This window comes from Phallusia mammillata, chromosome 5 (assembly GCF_965637545.1).
Source record: "Phallusia mammillata chromosome 5, kaPhaMamm4.hap1.1, whole genome shotgun sequence".
In the NCBI taxonomy this organism is placed as follows: Eukaryota; Metazoa; Chordata; class Ascidiacea; order Phlebobranchia; family Ascidiidae; genus Phallusia; species Phallusia mammillata.
In genome coordinates this window covers 4,634,602-4,654,384 of record NC_137256.1, presented here as the reverse complement: position 1 = coordinate 4,654,384, position 19,783 = coordinate 4,634,602, and the positions used below count along the sequence as shown (strand labels likewise).

Genomic DNA, 19,783 nt, shown 5'->3' with positions numbered 1-19,783 from the left:
TTTACACATTGAAAAAAGGGCCACAAAATTAGTATGCAATTTCTTTCTACTTGTTTTGATTGAAAAATATATAAAAAAGTTTACAATTAACTTAGCAAGGGGTTAAGTAAGTTATAATGCTCATTTTCATATTTGCTTGTTGGTTGTATTTAACACAAGAAAAAACATCATTTGCAGATTGAGATGTAAAACACATATCAAAACAGCACAAAAACACATTGCCATTTATGGCAAAAACAGCAAAAAAATCGTTTGGGGATCACAACCCACTTTCAGAAGCCACTTGGCGTACTTCACAATCATCAAACCCTCCTAAATTTGAGATGCAAACTTCCCATACTATCACACAGTTTCGTCCAATCGTATCTTTCTGTTGCGAGGCCACCAAGTGCTAACATCAGTACTGCCGCTAATACTTCACACTTTGTCTGTGACAAAACGTTTCAAACGTAAGGGTTGTGGAAAGATACTATGTTTTTGCACACCTCACCTATTCCGTTTGTCCGAATTGGTGCATCTTCGTATTCGCGCATATCGATTTCGCTCTCCATTTCTCCACCCTGGTTACTGTAAATACAAAAGAAACCTATCAACCGCAAATCGTTATCAATGCAGTTGCGACCTGGTCCTATAGGTGTTTATCCGCCTCTTGTAATAATATTTGGAAATTAAAGTCTACTCCAGATAAAAACACAGGTTGTCCAACCCATTGTTACGCGATAGAGCCTCATGGAGCTATTTTCTGTCTCAAGTAATACAGCAGGTAAAGGGAAAAACACATATCTTGTCTAAATTTCACAAACTGCAAAGACGCAAATTTGATAGGCCCAATTGAATGAAACTTTTGGGTTCAAACAATTTGGCCTATCCAATTCGCGGTAAAGTCCTCCAGTTTGTAAAAATCAGACCGTATGTGAGTTTTTACCTGTGCGCGCTTAATGTTTTGGACGCAAAATGGCTCCACGAAGCTCTATTACGTAACAATGGGGTGGATAATTGGTACTTATACAGACTTTGCATTAGAATTAGATCTAGGTTACTTAAAAATACATGTTAGAAATGAAGTATTATAATTTTAAATGAGTAAATCGCAAACAGAAAAAGTTTTACAAAGCTCTACGTTTAATACAACGAATTTTTTAACTCACTCACCATTCTTGGTCGCGCTTGAGAACAATATGTATTTCATTTCCAACGCACTTTTGTACATAAACCTTTGGCATCTCAAAACACCGTTGCCTTTCCTGAGATGCAACTCCACTCATTTCCTAAACATGTTTTAATGTTACTTAATATCCGATAGATTCTAAAAAAAGTAACAAAGCTCTTGCCATGTCTTTCTTCTTTTTTGTCTTCTTCGAATACCTCACATATTGCATCAGTTCTACCGCCGCCACCATGCTTGCTATGACAAGACCGCAGGCCAGAACACAGAAAACCCCGGCAAAATTTTCTATTGTCAGTTCACTGCAAACAATAAGCGCATAGATCATAGGCTATTCATGGGTCTCAAAAAAAACAAAACACACAAAACAAAGTATTTGGTTCGCATCAGAAAAAGTTTGGGAACCACTGCCCTACTAAGTTACACTGTTTGTTTACTTCGATTTACCTGGAATGGCTGCGTTTCTGTGAATGATCCATGGGACACTTTCCAACGCTAGTCCACCAACGCTGCTTTAGTCGATTGACTTCACCTCTGTCTTGTAACTGTAAGATGCTGTAAAGTCAGTTAAAATGAGGTAAGTTTTGATTAGAATATTAGATCAAGAATGAAATAGCTACTACTTCTGAATATAGAAACGTTTCTTCCAAATTAAATATATATTTTTCAAGGTATCATTGTTACTTTGGTTTATTGGGTCACTCACCCCAAAGACAACGCCTCGCGTATTGGATTCCCGTGCTGTACCGCAATGCCATACCCTTTGTCATAGATAGAGTCAGGCACAGTTGAAAACATACAGTCTTGGTCCGTCAGGATCAAGTATTCAATTACTGCTACATCCCATAAAAATGCATAGTGTTCTACAATCGTAAAAGGTTGTAGATGTATATTCCATGTTTTTAATCACGCTTTAGAGATGAAGCATACCATGTTTTACTCTGTTAAACCCTTGTTTAGGATCGCTGACTGAATTTGTGCCATTGGAAACCTTCCATAGTCTTGCCCACATTGAGGAATGGTCTTTGGCATTTGAGCCTGTTTTAATTAAACATACCCGACGTTAGTGGCATTATTTAACAAATTGTTTTTACAGTACGGTACCTTTAGTTCGCAGAAAGTCGTAGATGCTGGTGTCCCGAGCTGTTCCAAAGGCGATCTCGGTTTGTTTGGCGAGATCTCGAAACGATGTGATGTGGTTTTCAAGTCTTGTAATTGTAAGATGCGCTGCCAGGTTGGCGGTGTAGGATGAGATGATAATAAGAATAAAAAACCACCAAACCCCAGTGACGATTTGCGAGGACAAAGTAACCAAGTTCATATCTGTACCTTTATTAAAATTCGATAGGTGTTAAAACAACCACCTGCCTACACACCTGTCAATTGCGGAAAATCTACTAAAACCATAACTCATTTTAGCTGCACAAGTGAATTTTTGACAGGTGGCGCAAAGAGCACAAAGGCCTAGTTAAGATGGTGTTTTTATAAAAAATTTAATACAACAAACTTTAAAACTTGGTTTCTAATGTAAACTTTTCAAACACATTTTTCCAACCCTAAACTAGTATTTTAGCTATTTGCGTAACCTATCGAAATTTAGCTAAATGTGGGGTGACGTGAGATATGATGGTGTTAGCGGAGGGGTTCCCAACCTTTACTTTTATTGAACATATTATTCCGAGCTTACAACCAGCACTATTCAACGCCATTTGTAGCTTAATCTATAAAACAGTAGATGATATCTATCAAGAGCAACATAATTAACGCCCACTGTCCCATAGCGTTATACGGGTTTTCGAAGCAACTGTGCTTCTTGTTGACAATTGGCATGACCTGTATTTTGATTTTTGTGAAAAAAACGGAAGCTACTCGCGTACCACCTGAAAAACCTCCGCGTACCACTAGTGGTACGCGTACCACAGGTTGGGAGCCCCTGTGTTAGAGGCTCTACCATCAATTATATAGCACTGAGCAGATTTACCTTGTTGTACAAGTGAGCTGTAGACAAACCAGAAAGTGCCATGGAGTGAGGTGTCGTGGTAGGGCGGTCCTCTCATCTGTTTTGGCGACACTCGATTCAACACATACAAAAGTATTGAAACTAGGAAGAGTCCAGCGATGATGGAATACCATACGGAGTTGTCAAACGGGTTCAAGAACGCAAACAGGTTGGTAACAGTCTATAACAGTTTCGTGTTTGGTAAATTATAGCGCCAAGCTAACGACTAATCTAAAATTAATTTCTCTACAAAACAAGTTTATTTATAACTTAAAATGTAAAATTTTACCCTGGGTTTTTTCATAAGTATTCCAACAGCATAATCCATATACCGCTTGGTAAAATCCACAACTGTCTCGCGCTGTGGTGTAATGGTCATTGCTGCGATTGCGAAGTCAGCTTTCTAAAACGAGTTAATTTTTTGGAGTTTATTATTGCAGACAGTTATAACTTACACATTTTAAATTTACCTTTCCAACAACGTCACCGACCAGTCCATTCCATTTGCCATTTTTAAATGCTCCGTATTTGCGATCAGCAACTTGATATAACTCGTATTGGAACTCGAGCATTTCGGAAAGCATATGCAAAAGATCAATAGAAAATCCCGAAAACTTTACATTTCCGTCTGAATCGTTGTGCACAAAAACGAATGGCTCGTCCTAGGGAGAAAATAGGTGATTGTTTTTACATGACCAAAATTTACATGGCGACCTGATAAACTCTGCAAAAATAGGTGAACTTGTTTTTATTTGTAACGAAACTTTAATCAAGCAACTGGACGTGTGTTTATTATTCTTACGTCGGGGGACAAAAACTAAGCCCTTTTTAATATAATTTAGCTTATCCAATAAGGCCATTAAAAATCCACAAATGTCATCTATTTGTATTTTTACCTCATCTGTGTAATTATTGATAATAATAATACAAAAACCAGTAGTTTAATTTAAAAAACAACAACTATGAGACGGTGTAACCAGGTTAACCGTGAGTTGTTAATAATTCCAAGTGTTTGCTGAAATTACTAGCGAGAAAATTCGTCAAATATATGATAGAAAGTTTTAGCAACAATAACACTTAGTAACAATAGGTTCTAGTTCTTGGTCAAAGAAACATTGTTGAAGTCAATTATAAGTGAGAATTCTTACCTCCACTGTAGCGACTCGAAAGGTTTTATTTTTCCATGACGTCATTCCGAGAAAAACGTCTCCGTTTATTTCGTCTTCTATCGTCTCTGCATAATATGAATTCGCAGCATGTTCTGCCCTACTATGGTTTGGATGGTTGCAGTCGTTTATCTGACTCGTCAAACTTCGGCAAGCGATCTGTTAAAAACGCAGCCATCTTGTTATGGGCACCCGCCAAACTAACGTGTATGCAAACCAATAACTAAATGTGTTTAACCCAAGAAATCTAGTGGGTGTAAACCTAAGGAAGAATTGTGACAAACTTTATAAATTAATCGGTTTATTTGATTACAATTTTTGACAAACAGAAGTCCCGATATTTAACTTGTCGGTTAAATTTATATTTTTAGTTACGTTTACAACAAAAAATGTGAGCGTAGTTTTTGACTCATTTGGGAGTGATTGCATCTTGTCAAATAAATACAAATGTTTACAGTGTGAATAAGTAAATAAGAATAGGCTGATTTGTTATTTACCCCGCCGCTTTCTCTCATGTCACAGGTTTGCAATTTGTTGCGTTTTTCTGCGTCCGATCCAAGTTGAATTGTTGCAAAAAACGGAAATCTTTCCCGCAAAGATATCGCAAATTTGCTGGCGTCTGTAAAACGTAAAAAAAGCATGAATCGTTTTGCCTTGTGATTTGGAGCAACACCAAAAACCAGATACAAATCATTATTTGATAATCTGGACACACCACAACACTATGGGTTGCATACTACAATAAAATAGCCTAGTACGGGTTTTATTCAAAATCTACATTTATCTCTTAATAAAAGAATCCTTATTCTATGATATACAGTATGAAGTAGACCAACTTACTTCCTGGGCCAATCACACCGTCTTGAATAACACGGGTCAGTTGTTTTAGTGATTTTCTGATTTCAATTCGACTTCTACACGAGTTGTTAACGTTGTGGTCAGCAACCATTGTCCTCTTATCGATCCGGCTTTGTTGGTAAAGACTCGAAAGCAAACTTTTAAAACCCGAAGTCAGTTCGTTTTTGATGACCTGTATTCAAATTAACGATAAATGGACAAAAGTCTATAGTTTGTAAAAGACAAGTTCCGTTATATGTAAAATATGAATGTTAATTTTTTTTACAATGCGACGAAAATAGCATATAATAAACTACACATAATCTGTTGACAAATATGACTTTTGTCGAAGCCTGTTGTGACTATCCGTTAGGGGTCGCGCTTGTCGTAGATTTGCGATAATTGTCACGGTGGTGTTAACGCTTCGCAAATGTAACAAAATGTTATTTTTTGTACGGCAAAAATGGTAGAATTTGGTATGTTGTGTCATTACATAACAACTTAAGAGGTGTTCAGCCTTAAACGTCTGTATCTGCGACACCTTTGCATCTGTGTGTCCGTCTTTTGAAACAAATCAAGTTTTGGCATTTAGTCGAATGGTCGTTTGTAACGAAGAATACCTAATCAGTATTCGAACTTAGCAGTTTTGAACCCTGTTTATGTTAGCGTTAACGGTGTTCCTATGCCAAGGTTACAAGTTAAACTTACGTGTGCTGTTTGTTTCTCGCTCATCGTTGGCGAAACCTCGTATTTCTCTGGTATCGTTATCACCGTGACACGCTCACTAAAGAGCAGACTCTGTGCAAAGTAATACGACGTCCAGCCCTGAAAAAAACATGCTTTTTATCCCTTCACCTCATTACTACTTTGTTTGTCACCTTGCGATTGCCTTGCAACCTCGACTTACCGTGTCCACAATGTAAAAATGAACAAAAAAACTGTACGGCAACTCCGGTATCTGTAAACACAGGTTGTTGTAAAATGTATATGGAAGATGTGTAAAGCAGTACTTACAAAGTGAAGCACAAACTTCTGTATCGTTTCTTCTCCGCCAAATATAATGAAAGAAACCGTGTTGCGCGAATCTGATGTGTCTGGCATTTCCTCGATTAGATCCCACAGTTCATTCTGCAGATTTGTTACGCAGACCATAAATTAAGTTTGAAATCATAAGTTTTTAAATATTAATTTTCATTTTTTTAACCTAATGACATTACCAGGTCCTTAATCGTGAGGTTCAACACCACATTATCATTAAAAACTAAAACAAAATTGAATCTAAAGCTGGTAGAAATAATTGGAAGAATCATATTGTTGGTATTTTTACATCAGATGTTGCGATATCTGATTTATCTATTTGTTAAACATGTTTTTGTGTTAGATTTTTCATGTCAACTTACCACAGCTGTGTTGATGAGATCTGTTGCAAGATCCAGTACCGTGATGTGAAAATCGGTATCCGAGTCGAACGTGGGTAATTTCTGAACAGTCGTGCGCCGCATGCGATTGTCAAGTCCTTCCACAAACGAACTTACAGTTTGTGTGTCTGATAACAAAAACAACGATAAAACAGTAAAACTATATCGTATTCTTTCTGTACATACAAGTACCATTAAAACAAGGTAAACCATTAAAAAAACCACTATATTTAATTCTATTTGAATAAGGTTGAATGTTGAACTTGAAATGGAAGTAAAAACGAAGCTCACCTATCGTGTTGTCATACACTAAAATAATGCGCTCTCCAGCGTGACAAACAAAATAGTTCCCCAAAACTGCTCCGTCAAAAGGAGGAACTGTCGCCAGTTTTCTTCTGTCCTTGTTGGCGTCGTCAGGGGACAAAGCAATTGGCTGTAGCATGCTATGCAGATTTTAATTAAGATGTGTTAAATCAACGGTACTTCTTATAATCAAATGGATGATGTTGAATTAAAGCAGGGCGGTTTTATTTTTCTGCTTTTATTTTTTTGTAGTTTAAATTCCTTTGCGCCACACAAACTTGCTCTTATTTTGGCCTCTGGAAATATGTGATCATAAATTTAACATGAATATTAGTATGTATACATATCGGTGTAGAAAGTATGTCCCAATTTATAAGGAATCGATTTTAAAACTTGTTCACTTAGCTTGCTAATTATTCTATATTTTATACTTCGTTAATCTCTATAGTAAGTGCAAAAAACGTTGGTACTCTTATGCCACCACAATGTTTCAATGTATCACACATTGAAAGTGTGTAATAATGGATAATAGAATCAACGTACGGTTATGGTCGAAGCTGGTGGTGTTTGTGAATATAAGACATAGCTTCCTAGGTTCCAACTAAGTGAAAATGAGAAAAGTTATGTCACACGCACCTGAACTCGCATCTGTGCGGTGGATCAGCTTTAAACTCAATCGGAATTTCAAGAACGGGAATGCTGAGAGCCGACGACAGAACGGCCAATTGCAAGTTGCAAGAACTTCTGGTGACAGCCACCACAACCGCCGGGTTATGCTCCATTAATTGGCAAACTGTAATAGATTGATGCTTGAAAAAATATGGTTTCCAGATACTAATGCTTGTGCGGAAACTTGTACCTTTTTGCATTGTATCCGCGGCATTTTGGATATCTGTTATTACTATGGCATCCACAAGTGAGACATCTTGGGCAAACCTTGGACTTTGGACTGATGTGGTGTTTTTGTTGTTTATGAGGTCGGCAATGCTGCTTTCCCATGTGTGGCGTACGATCTGATGTAGCAATTGAGGGTCAAAGTGCACGTCAGACAGAATTCCTGCACACACGTAAAACACAGTTAAACACGTGCGAAGGCGTAGTATTTGGGTTGGGAATATCCAAAACGCTTGCTTTCCGTTTCTTGTTTCTTCGGGACAAAACCATAATGCAAAGTATGTTGTATGTGCTTCACATTTTGTTTTCCGTTTTGTTTTGAAGCAGCATCAATCTTGGATTTCTAACAGTTTGTAAGGCATAACAACATGGTAATTTATTTTCAGACACACTGTTTTTGTGGTTCAACTTTTCTTTAAGTAATGTCACTTATTCGAATGTTCGTCATCTCGGCGGGCGTCTTGGCTATGTACAGCCCCCCAGCACTTACAATAAAAAATCGATAAATTTAATCCCTCCATAGCTAGATGCAAATCTCATCGGAGTCCGTCTAATTTTGATTTTCTTTTAATCGGCCCACGCATGACCTTAAGTCGAATAATTGTTTTAAACCTAATGGTCGAATCGATGCTGAAATTCCCAGGTGTCATGATGACCATATTTCAACAAAATTAATTACTCAACAATTAAAAAAGCTTGGAACATCAAAACTAAAGCCTTTAAGTCGTCAAGTCACGTCGCTTAAGTCTTGTTTTGCTACTTGGTTAAACAGTCTTCACTTCTTGATAAAATTTCTTTATGTGCACGATTAGTTGGATTTACAACTTCCAGCGGGGTAGTTCAGTTGCTCTATCACCGTGGTCGGCAAACGTAGGTCCGCGGCCCGCGTGCCGGTCCCTGAGTCGTTTGTTACCGGGCCACATAAAACTTGCTCAAGGTTCGCATTGAATCGAAGTTGCAATCACTGTAATTGGTTTTGTGGTTTTTAAAGGGCGGTCCGTGATAAAAATTTTAGATTCAAACCGGCCCGCAATGCAAAAAGGGTTGCCGACCCCCGCTCTATCAAGCCTCGTGGTTTTGGTGATCAAAACCAGAGTTGCAAGTCGGGCCGGGCTTTTCGGGCCGGGTTCGGGTTCGGGCCGGGTTCGGGCCGGGTTCGGGCCGGGTTCGGGCCGGGTTCGGGCCGGGTTCGGGCTTAGGTATTTGTGAGAAAACGGGCTTAAAACGGGCCTGACTTTAAGTTCCGTGTCCGCCATTTTTTTTTAATAAAATCACTCAGCTAAGTAACAAGTCTCTAGCTTTGACCTAATGCCCACTCTACTCTAAAACGTGTTGTTTACCCCATTGTCTACTATTATTTATTGTGTTTGTTGTCTTTCTCTTTTTTCTTTCTCATCCTTTGTTGCAAGGCTTTTTTGGATAGGCCTGTCAATCAAAATTTCGGGCCTAAACGGGCTTCTCAAAAACGTTTCGGGTTCGGGCCGGGCTTCGGGCTTATACTTTCGGGTTCGGGCCGGGTTCGGGCTCAGATTTCGGGCCCGCTTGCAACTCTGATCAAAACTATCAAACGAAAAACGGGTGGCGCACATAAAATTAAATTATTTAAAAAAAACACAGATTAAAATAAAATACATTTCGTTTAGATGTTTAAAACAGTGTCAAAAGTCAAATTATGGTTAAAATGCGGCGTTCTCCGTGGGCCGCAACTTCTACTCAAAAGGCCGCTGAGTGAATCATGAAATTAGCCATTTACTGCGAACTTGTTGTAATACATGTTGCTGGGATTATTGGCATACACCGAATTGGAGGATGCCAAACACGATATCTAGTTACCGTTACCATTGTTACGTAAAACCTTCGAGTTCCTAAAAAAAGAAAAAAAAAACTACCTTAGTGCAACATGGAAGGGAAAGGAGTAGGTAGATATCTTAAAGTTTTTGCCAATCTGCTATTATTGATTCTAATAAAGTAATTTAATATAATTTTGAACTTAATTAGTAGTCTGTATAAATCAATGTGTTATTTAAAAAATATGTAGGTTTTTTTTACCCTGCACACCCTGCACCCCTTTTCCCAATTTTGTTTTATTGGTGAAATATTTTGTGCAAATAAAACTTTTTACTTACATACCAACACGACAAGTTCGTTTTATCGTAAAAACTTACCAATACGTTGACTCTTAGCGAAAGAAAGAAGCAGCAACAATCCTGCTGTAATCAATTTCATTCTAACGACTTAAAACTTCATCTATTTTCAAAGTTTTTTTTCAAACATCCGGTTCTTGAGTATAGCCTAAATCCACAATGCACTTTCTAAGCCTGCAAAAACGTTGGTTGCAAACAACAACTACTTTTGATACACTGTCATCTAGTCCACCAAGACATCCAACTGCGATTGATTTATTTTTTAGATTTGATGAAGCAAATCAGACGGACGTCGATGGATGCTAATTTGCGCACTGGACCATGTAGAAGTAATTATCACAGCTGTAATGAATAAAAACTTTATTTTCTGCCAATTCGAATCAGATTATCATAAGCTGATGGATGCCTGTTGCTATAGGTCAGTGGTTCCCAAACTGTGGGCCATGGCCCAGTAGTGGGCCACCAAGACATTTTCAATGGGCCACAGAGCCATTTGAATAGATTCTACTGTTTTGTAATACTGTAGATGTTATGCGCTTTGTTTTGAAAAACGTAATCTTTGCAAAGAATTCTGAATCTTGTAGCCAAATTTCAGGAGCATGTATCTCATTAAAAATAAATTGCTGGAAAATTTCGCCTGTTTTTGAGTTATTTTTTTGTTTGTGCCCAAATTTACAGCACGTGTTGGGCCACGAATCGCTATTAAATAGACATTTGGGCCACAGACCAAAAAAGTTTGGGAACCCCTGCTATAGGTCGATAACATAAGAAGTTTAGGCCACAGGATCGATGATTTAATTCTGTCGTGGCTGGTTTCATAAAAAAGTTCTGCTTTTCAAACCTTTTCAAATTCAAACTTTTTGCCTTGTCTATCGTTTGATAGGTTTTAAAGATAACATTTAATTTATTGTTCTTTAACACTATAATACCGAACACAATTTTTTTAGATTTTCTCCTAAGGATTAACAAAAGTGCCCTTGGTTAATAAACTGTCCTATAAGCCTTTTCACCTAAGCTTCTTTATCTAGTCCTATGATTTTCATATACTTTTCTTCGCTGTGCTTTGGTTGAAATTTTCAAATCACCGTTTATGACTGCCGCACATTAAACGTTGACGCAAAAATGGACCCGCCGAGAAAGGATGCAAAGAAGGAAAATAATCGACCGGTCGCTGGTACTTAAAGATCGAATATCTCGAGATGATAATTTGTCAAATTGTTGATCAATTGTCTTGGGAACCATACGATAAACTGTCAACTATAAGCAAACACAATTAAAATTGTTGCTATTGGCTAAAAGATGGACAATAGCCAAATACCAATGTGCTTAATTGTATTTTTACGTTACAATTTCGTTTTTCAAGCGACACGAATATTCGAATGCTGAGTGAACGAGGAATGATACGGCACTAAATCAAACACGCAAGTTCTATATATTTGTGTGTTATCAACAAAGCTTAGCTTATTGGGCTTGTCATTCATTCTGTCGTTTACATTATTGATGTTTGATTTTCGCAACAACTGTGCCTTTTTTCTTTGCAAAATAATATATCCGGTTTGAAGATATTGTGAAAACATTTTGACTGATAAAATGACGATTTGAAAAACATTTTTGTAGTAAAATGAATTCATGATGCCAACTACACTATAATATGAAGAGGCATTTGGTGTCCATTGCGGTTGGACAATAAGGGTTACTTTCTGCAAAATAGACAATGTTATCATGGAATAAGCAAGTGCCTACGCTTCACCATCGATCAGAGGCTTGACAATCCAAAACAAACATAGAAAACATAATTACATAGCTATTACGCGAATTGAATGATCTCTTGACAACAACCCCACTTGTAAAGTATTAAATATTTGTTAACGCTCCTGTAACGTAGTAACCAGCAGTTCGAGTGCCTCATATATTTTCATGAGTGGCAACTCAACAACGTGTGTCATGTAATTGCTGAACAATAAAGTGACAAGCAGAGCAATCTGACATAAAACCATGAACGTAAATAGACAACTTCATTTTTAGCCAAGTGGTTTCAGTGAGTGTCCAACAAAGTTTAGGCAAATAGAGCAGTGGCTAAAAGGCAAATATACAAAAACATTTTTGTTTGTGTTTTGGTATTAAACTTGAAACCATTTGTAGCTTTATTACTTAATACTGATTTATTGTTAAAGTGCATATGTGGGTGCAAGTATGGAAGCGAACTTGCATGGCATTGATTGTAGTTGTACCTCCTCTAAATCATCTTGCAATAAGAAGGATATAAGACCGTGGACGGCCGGTGACTGCACGTTTGTTCCCATTTCATCAGTTCCAAATTCTACCGTTGTTTGTAGATCTATGACACATAGCCAGCTTAATCTACCATCAGGTAATATATCTCATGTTGTTTATAATCAAATTTGTAACTTCGCGATTGGAAACGTACGCTCGTTTGATTTACACACAAGGCTGTGCTTCTCAAGCCCTGCCTCGCGAACCAAGCGTGGGACATCATTTGATTTGGTTAGGCCGTCTATCAATTACAACAGTAGTTCCTAGAGCTTTGCGATACTGTATACGTTAGACGGTCCTTGCCTACGAATTAAAGCGGCAGGTTGGCAAGTAGTTTGAAAAAGTTGTTCAAAAAATTGGGTCGCTACAGTTTCGCTATTAATTAACGCCTGCATAGTGTTTGGGTCGCCGCAAAAACTATCGAGAAGGAATGGCATAACGTTTGTTTTGAGTACATTTAATGCTAAATGCAAAGGTAATGACAATGTAAAAGTTAGTATGTTAACTGAAATTATTTCACAATAGGACGGACGACATCGAGAAGCAGTTCAAGACTCACGAATAAACGACGACGCTACGTATTTAACATTGACCTTCCCGATATGGACGTGGCCGCCATAGAAGGGTCCGTTCCCAACATATCACCACAAGGAGCCGAGACAGGGTCAGTCCACGATGGATTGTCGACGGCTAATCACGCTACATCGCTCAACGATATCAGCCACCTAATACGCGAGATTCGCAGCGTTCCGTCTTCAGCGGACAAAGCACGTTGTTGCGACAATAGATTTCGGCGTGTTTACAATGGCGAACAGCACAAAAGCAAGGTGATATGGTGCGAGCGGCAACACAAGAGCCCGCGGACAGAAACAAGTTGCTCACAACAGGATAACGATCAACAGAAACAACTTTCGGCGGATGGCACTGCACGCGACTCCCGTCAACAAGATTCGAGTTATCTTCATCGCCGTTGTGTCTTGACCGATACGAGTGTGGACGTGGACAGACAGCCAGGAAGAGGTAAAGAAAGTGATGTCACCTCGTTAGAGAGAAGTGAGCACGGTTACCTACAAGAAAATCAAAGCAACTTGGCCATAATTGTGTGCGTTAATCCTAAATACGGCGCGCTCGGCGAAGTTTTGCCTGTAATAACAGTAGCGAAGGACAGAAAGAGCGGCCAAGTCAAACAGAAATCTAATTCGCCTTTTCTATTTGGACAAGTTCAAAGCCAGCGCACCGAGGGCAACAGCAACACAATCGATCGCGATAACAAGGTTAAATATGGAACAGGGCAGGTAGAAAGCCCTCGTGTTTTCACAAAGCAAGTGGAACCTATTTGCGGCGCCCATCCGTCAACTTTGTGGAATCGCAACACTGAATTGAACGTCCCTGTTGCGGGCTTCCCATCTCAATCTCAAAGCGCGAACGCAAACCAAGAACAGTCGCCAAAGATCGACACTACGACAGAGCGGAAAGGAAGCGCTTCCACACAGTGTTGTTACAAGATTGTCAATATCAACAAGGCGACCCATTCTTATGATAACTCGCAACGATCTTCTTCTTCACCAAGCAATGACAATTCCGGCGGCACTTCTATTGACTGCGAGTTTCCCGCGGCTAACAAAGCTGTAGAACAAAAGCCGAGTCTCAGGGAAAATTTATTAGGTATGTCGCGGCAGTCATACGAAGTCGCGTCAAACGAAAGCCCTATTCGAGAAAACGAACACCAACATATGAACAGTGCGGATTATGAAATGCCAGAAAACGGAGACAATGTTTCTGTCCTGGAAGCAGACAGAAAGCAATTTAAAAACAATCGGGCCGAGAGTACCTCAATTAAGGTTGATTCAGATTTATGTTTACGGTTGTCCGAAATTTTGCGAAAAACCGCGCCAGTTGGCAATGGTCCGAGGAATGGCGATTTGTTGAATGGATCTTCTAATCCCACAGATGAATGTCATGGAGTATTTGCTGACGGAGACGGTAATTTCGCCGACTGGAACGACTCAAAGCATTTGTATCCTGCAATTCCAACTCCGCCACCCAGTGCACTGAAAAAGCGTGGCAGCCTGACGAGCGCAAGTAAAAAGCAAAGAGGTTAGCCATATTGTTTTACATTCATATTAATAATGTCATATCTTTTTCGGTAAATTATTCTTACAACGTCTCAACCATAAAACTTCACCCTTCGTAAATATTGTTTTTTTTAGTTATTTTTTTGTTATATTTAAAAAGATTTGGTTTGTTTGCCCAAATCTTGGTAAACGTTAAAGTCGTTACATTTTAAAGCAGAGGTATTCAACCGTTTCTTTTGTGTACCTCTCGACAGATAGTAAAAATGTAATTTAAGTTTCTTTAAACTAAACTTGATGTTATTCTATCAAACTATTTATTTATACTTATACTTTCGAAATATGACAAACATATCCCTTGCTTACATTTATCCTTAAAGCATGTCAAAAGTAGATATTTACCTCCGTTAAAAAAACATGGGCTCCGACACGTAAGGGCAAGGGGGTACTTTTCCTCTTTGGAATTTAAATGTACATCAAAATTAACATACTTTGTCGAAAAATACTAAATGAAACAGTATCATGCTCTAAGTGAAGGAGAGAAACTACAGTGGATATCCACTAGACATATGTCTAAATAGGAGATTTTAATGATGTTTTCTTATTTACGTTTCTGTTGTTATTTACTGAAATCGATAAGACTAATCAAAATTTGTCCCCTTTTTTTCCGGCGCCCATTGTTATAAACCTCTGGCTTCAAGAGAATAACCTGATTTAATGCTGTTTGAATTTTTGTTGATATTATTTAAATATACTATCACAGTGAAATTCGACCTTGACCTTGAAATTCACGTGGTTCCCCGTGATACAACTTCTCCTACGAATTCGGTCGTTTCGGAATCGGACGAAAATTTGGGATACGAGTCCCCCTACGTTAACAGCGACATGGATGATACGTTGGAATTCAAATCGATTACAAATCCAGTGCGATCGCTTGTAAATGAATTTGACTTGACAGAGAAAAATAGATTGTCTTTTGACACGACGACAACACCTGATAGGGTAAGATATAAGATGTATTAATTCATTAAAGCGTTCCATAATTTTAAATTTATCATAAGACTACCAAAGAGCTTGTATGTAAAAAAATAGCTTACATGTTGCTGTGGACCTTAAAAAATGCTGTTGCAAATATCAGCACAATTTTTCCTAATTATATTACATAAGTTTTCTAAAGGTTTTGTGTTCGTTTAAGTCGCTTTTGGTTTGGTGTTACAACTCATAAATCATGCTGAATAAAAGCTTGCAATCACACACAAAATGTTAAAGGGTGCTGTACGGACAGTCGTCGCCCCCTTCCGAGTAATATCAAGAGCATCTCCTGTCGCTGGAGGGCGCCCCATGTCAAACTTGTCCGCTTACAAAGGCCGCCGCGACTCGTTGGATATGTTGCAGGTATCCTTGTCATGAGCATCCAATATTTAAGCACAAAATGTATTTTATTAATTTGCTTTGTTGTCAGATGCAAAAGTTTCTCAAGCAACAATCAAGAGATCGAGCCCTTGGTTCTTCCAATAGTAACTCGCAGCAGCAAAGCAAAACAGAAGCTGTCAGACATTTAAAAACAGCACCTGCAGCGTTTCCGTGCCGTTTTGTTCGTCATTCATCTCCACATTCACCCCATAGCGATCGACTTTTGCCTCGTTATGCTCATGTTCAAATTCAGCGTCAAATCGAAGAGTGGGACCACAAAAGACAAAGGCGACAACCAAAAGTCAACACCAGGGAAAGTGAAGTTTCTGATTCCATAAACGAGCAGCAAATTTCTAGATCTGTCGCGTTCGGAAACATAAGCGAAGAGATGCGTAGAACGCAGGCGAATAACGGATTAAACGCCGTTCCACAAAACTTCTTTCCAACGGCAGTCAGTGTGGATAGTTTCCGACAGAGCGAGAGGGTTGGAGTTGCCCGAAGCGTAGTATCGGAATCTAGATTACCTAGGGTCATCCAGACCAGTGTGGCCTTCCCAGTCACAGGCAACACATCAAAAAAACAGCAGAGAACAACGAGTAGTTTACCTGAACAGCAATTGTACATGCGCACTGCAGCATCACTAAGACCTCATACAACCAACCCGGATACCCACAACCGTCGTAGTGGCGCCAGAGAGCAACGCCATATGTTTACGTCAAGTCAGCTTCGAGTTGTTAAGCCAAACAAACCAGGTTAAATTTTGTGTTTCAAATTAAATCAGTTTGAATTTGTGGTAGGATCTTATCTGGAAATCCATTTATTGCGCAGCTTCGATTTCAAGCGGAGCCAGCAGTCAGTTTCACTTTGCTGAACTGTCAGCGGGTGCGCGAAACGTCCTCAGGGACGCCCACAAGTCCTACGTTAAGACTTGCAGCGGTACACCTGTTCTTGGAGATGGAAAACAAAAAATCGGCTCTCAGCCCGCGTCTTGCGGCGAACCTCAGGCGGAGAATGTTTCGCTTCGTTCCCGCCGCCATACTAGGCAAGACACAAAGGTATAAATATCCCGCCTTGGCGACCTCCGCCCTGTTGTTGTCAAAATTCTGCTTACTTCTCCGCAGAGCCGCAGGGAGGACCAGTATTCCATCATTGAAAATTCGACCAGGGGAAATGCGGTTACAGTCAGCTCACTGGGTAAGTAGAAATTCTTAAAGGGCGCCATGAGGTAGTTGTGTTTCTACTAATTAAACGGGCATCATTCCAATTCCGCAAAACGATCCCCGCCGATTTTATCAATATTTAAATTATGTGGTGCAATCCTTAACACTGCATACCGCGTTAGAAAAGTCATTTTTTTAAATAGATTTAGTATCAACAGCAAGTACGTTGCAGGTCTTACCGCTCACACAACGCCTGCGGGATCCGGTTTCTCTGTGCACAGCAACAACTCCGACCGATGTAAGTTGACCACATTGTACCGCCAGTATCCCTGCTACAATTTCATCCGCCTTCCGCTTACTTGTAGGCGTTTGCAGCGGCTCGTGTTAACACCTTTTTGTCAACTGTGATGATTTTGGCGTCCTAAACGTATTACGTATCAAAACCCTTCCATGCAGTTTGAAAAATCAGCGTGAAGTACACTGAAATATTGATAACGTTTAGGTTTTTATTTCACCGCCAACTGCGATAGTTTAAACGCGCCAGTTGCGAATGAAGGTCAACGGAACTGTACCTAATCCAACTGCAATGCCAAATCATTAGAACGTTTTTTTGCCTGCAACTTTGGTGCAAAACGGGATTGTACCATATACACACTAACAAGTATATGTAGTTAAGAAAACCTTGTCGTTTAAATATACAGGTAGATATCGACCCCTTGTGTTACGAAGACCAGTGGAGACCCCAAACCGGCCAGAGGCACATGTGACGCCAGCAATTTCCAATACCTCGCATCGTTCTGAGATCGCTAGACCTTCCAAGCTCTTGCTCTCCATCCAAAATAGGGAGCTAAGCCGGACAACGAATCGGTTTCGTATGGGCGTTGAACGCAGTCCGTATGCAAATGGCGCCCGGTCAAGTTATGATTTCAGGACCAACATAATTGCATGTGACGAGGCTTCGTAAATATCCACACACAATATAGGGAATACCAAAAGCGAATTTAATCGTCTTGTAGTGAGGTTGCCACTAAGCCTTATAGTAATATCCGCAGTACTCGCAAGGAAAAGCAAGCTCCCTATTCAGAATCCTCCCGCCCCGCGTCAAGGAGGCAAAACTGCACCATACTTTCTGCTTGGGTCGGTAATTTTGCGCTTCGCCGCCTAACATTTAAACTTCCTCTGAACGTCTCCAAAACTTGTCAGCAAGTGATACCGGACGAAGTAATAGAACGTCAGGACAATGCGCCCAGCGAGGCATCACACATCGGCGACGAGCTAACGCTTCCTGCCAGGGAAAGGGCTCACCGCGAGTTTGGTAACGCGAATAGTGGAAGCGCGGCAATCAGCGAATTCCCTCTCCTGCCCAAAGAAAAGTCCCGATCAAGTTACTCCGGTGTCATGCGTGCGACGAACACGAACTGACAGACACTTTTTGACAGCACGGCAAGAGCAGTAGGACTTGCAACCGGCCAATCACACCAGCGCATGAACTATGGAACTTAAAAGTCGCGTTATTCTGGGTTAAAACTCCACCCAACTTAAGCATAAAATATATTTGTTTAATACAGATTGTGTATTCGTATTTAGATACTTTTAACTAGTAAATTAAAAATACATTGTGCAACAAACCGGCTGCCGAGCAGGTGCCACGCGAACGAAATCTGCTTCCACCAGCAGGCAAACACAGGTTGAATCAATTCATCATTAGCGAATTCCCAGTGCAGCCGTCAGGTGCAACAAGCCCGATTTGGCGCAATTGGATTACCAAACGCCCATGTGGTATTTTTTACATTCTAATTTGATCTTGAACAGGAGAATGTGTAGCTGTAACATATGCCTGTGATCCTAAATGCAAAATGTACGAGCACCTAAAGCGGAAACGCCGGGGAAAAATGACTTGGCACCTATTCGTACAATGCAGGACACCTGTTGCTTTTTTGCCTGTATAAATCACACCTTCTAACAAAAAATATTTTGCTGTCCAAAAAATTCAATAAACGAAAACGGTGTGGTACTCTTAGTAACAATTGCATTTTTTGCCTTTTACGTTTGCGGTTTGAGACCAAAACGTCTCTATTTTTAATAGAGCATTCCTCAATTTCGGGCGTTTCTACTGATTAGAGCAGGGATGCCGCAGGCCACAGAATCGAGTGTCGTGTTTCCAAGGGAGCTTTGAATCCCATTCTTGGTTGGGTTCTTCGTCAAAACCGAGAAAGCTTTCTTAGTATAGGTAGCCTACGGAAAACAGTGCACTGCCAGAGGTCTTTTCATCGCCTTGTCACACGGGAAATGATGGCGGCCATGGGACCGCAACTTTGACACTAGCTTCCTGCTATGACCCGAACCCCCCACTTTCCTTTATATTCGTTTATGCGACTTCAGTTTTAATTTGGGTATACCGCAAAATTTGATTGACGGCCATAGAATGCAATGCATTGTGCTCAGGTGACAAGAAACAGTATACCCTTATAACTCATACCAATTCTTAAGCATATAGTCGGCTATTTATAAAAACCATTGAAAACAGATGTTTGGTTTTTGGAACGACTTAAATATAGTGGATAATGATGACTTTAAGAGAGTGGAATAGATCATGGTTTATTCTTATTGAGGTTTGACAATGAATCAGTCAATGTCATTGATGTTTGAACGCTATTCAAGTTATATGTGATAGACAGAGAATCCACTCTAAAAAAACTTCCTACCAACAAGCGTTCCACTTCGGCGCTACGAGGCAGTTCGCGTACCGGATAAGCACAATGCGTTTTATTTCATTCCAATTACTTTGTTCTGCGAAGTGTGCGCCGAACAACTGAGTAATGTTCATACGCTCGCGATAGAACTATACTCTGCTACAGATCATACAGACACAGTAGTCTACCTACAAAGATGAGTGGTTTACTAAGAACAGCCATTGTATGTCGGCTTCCTCTGCTAA

General features: G+C 39.7%; 2 protein-coding genes across 3 annotated transcripts; one reads left to right on the top strand and one right to left on the bottom strand.

The window, feature by feature from the left end:
• Positions 1 to 22: 22 nt before the first annotated feature.
• Positions 23 to 10,254, bottom strand: LOC145230761 (glutamate receptor ionotropic, delta-2-like). Of its 2 annotated transcripts, XM_080096289.1 has the most exons (22): positions 9,948 to 10,254; positions 7,748 to 7,945; positions 7,525 to 7,681; positions 6,877 to 7,028; positions 6,568 to 6,713; positions 6,182 to 6,295; positions 6,075 to 6,125; positions 5,876 to 5,992; positions 5,171 to 5,360; positions 4,828 to 4,949; positions 4,313 to 4,489; positions 3,635 to 3,826; positions 3,454 to 3,567; positions 3,147 to 3,345; positions 2,270 to 2,494; positions 2,096 to 2,203; positions 1,872 to 2,028; positions 1,613 to 1,720; positions 1,332 to 1,467; positions 1,153 to 1,268; positions 491 to 567; positions 23 to 428 (listed from the first exon to the last, which is right to left on the bottom strand). In XM_080096289.1, exons 1-22 carry the CDS (start codon positions 10,006 to 10,008, stop codon positions 418 to 420), a joined length of 2,928 nt encoding a protein of 975 aa, XP_079952415.1. In that variant the 5' UTR covers positions 10,009 to 10,254; the 3' UTR covers positions 23 to 417. The 2 variants fall into 2 exon arrangements, with proteins under 2 accessions (XP_079952415.1, XP_079952414.1); XM_080096288.1 differs by having other exon boundaries at positions 23 to 567.
• Positions 10,255 to 12,119: 1,865 nt separating this feature from the next.
• Positions 12,120 to 18,414, top strand: LOC145228137 (uncharacterized). The gene is made up of 9 exons (XM_080093131.1): positions 12,120 to 12,297; positions 12,726 to 14,297; positions 15,036 to 15,274; positions 15,542 to 15,667; positions 15,735 to 16,437; positions 16,514 to 16,740; positions 16,807 to 16,879; positions 17,078 to 17,143; positions 17,547 to 18,414. Exons 1-9 carry the CDS (start codon positions 12,120 to 12,122, stop codon positions 17,807 to 17,809), a joined length of 3,447 nt encoding a protein of 1,148 aa, XP_079949257.1. The 3' UTR covers positions 17,810 to 18,414.
• The last annotated feature ends 1,369 nt before the right edge of the window (positions 18,415 to 19,783 follow it).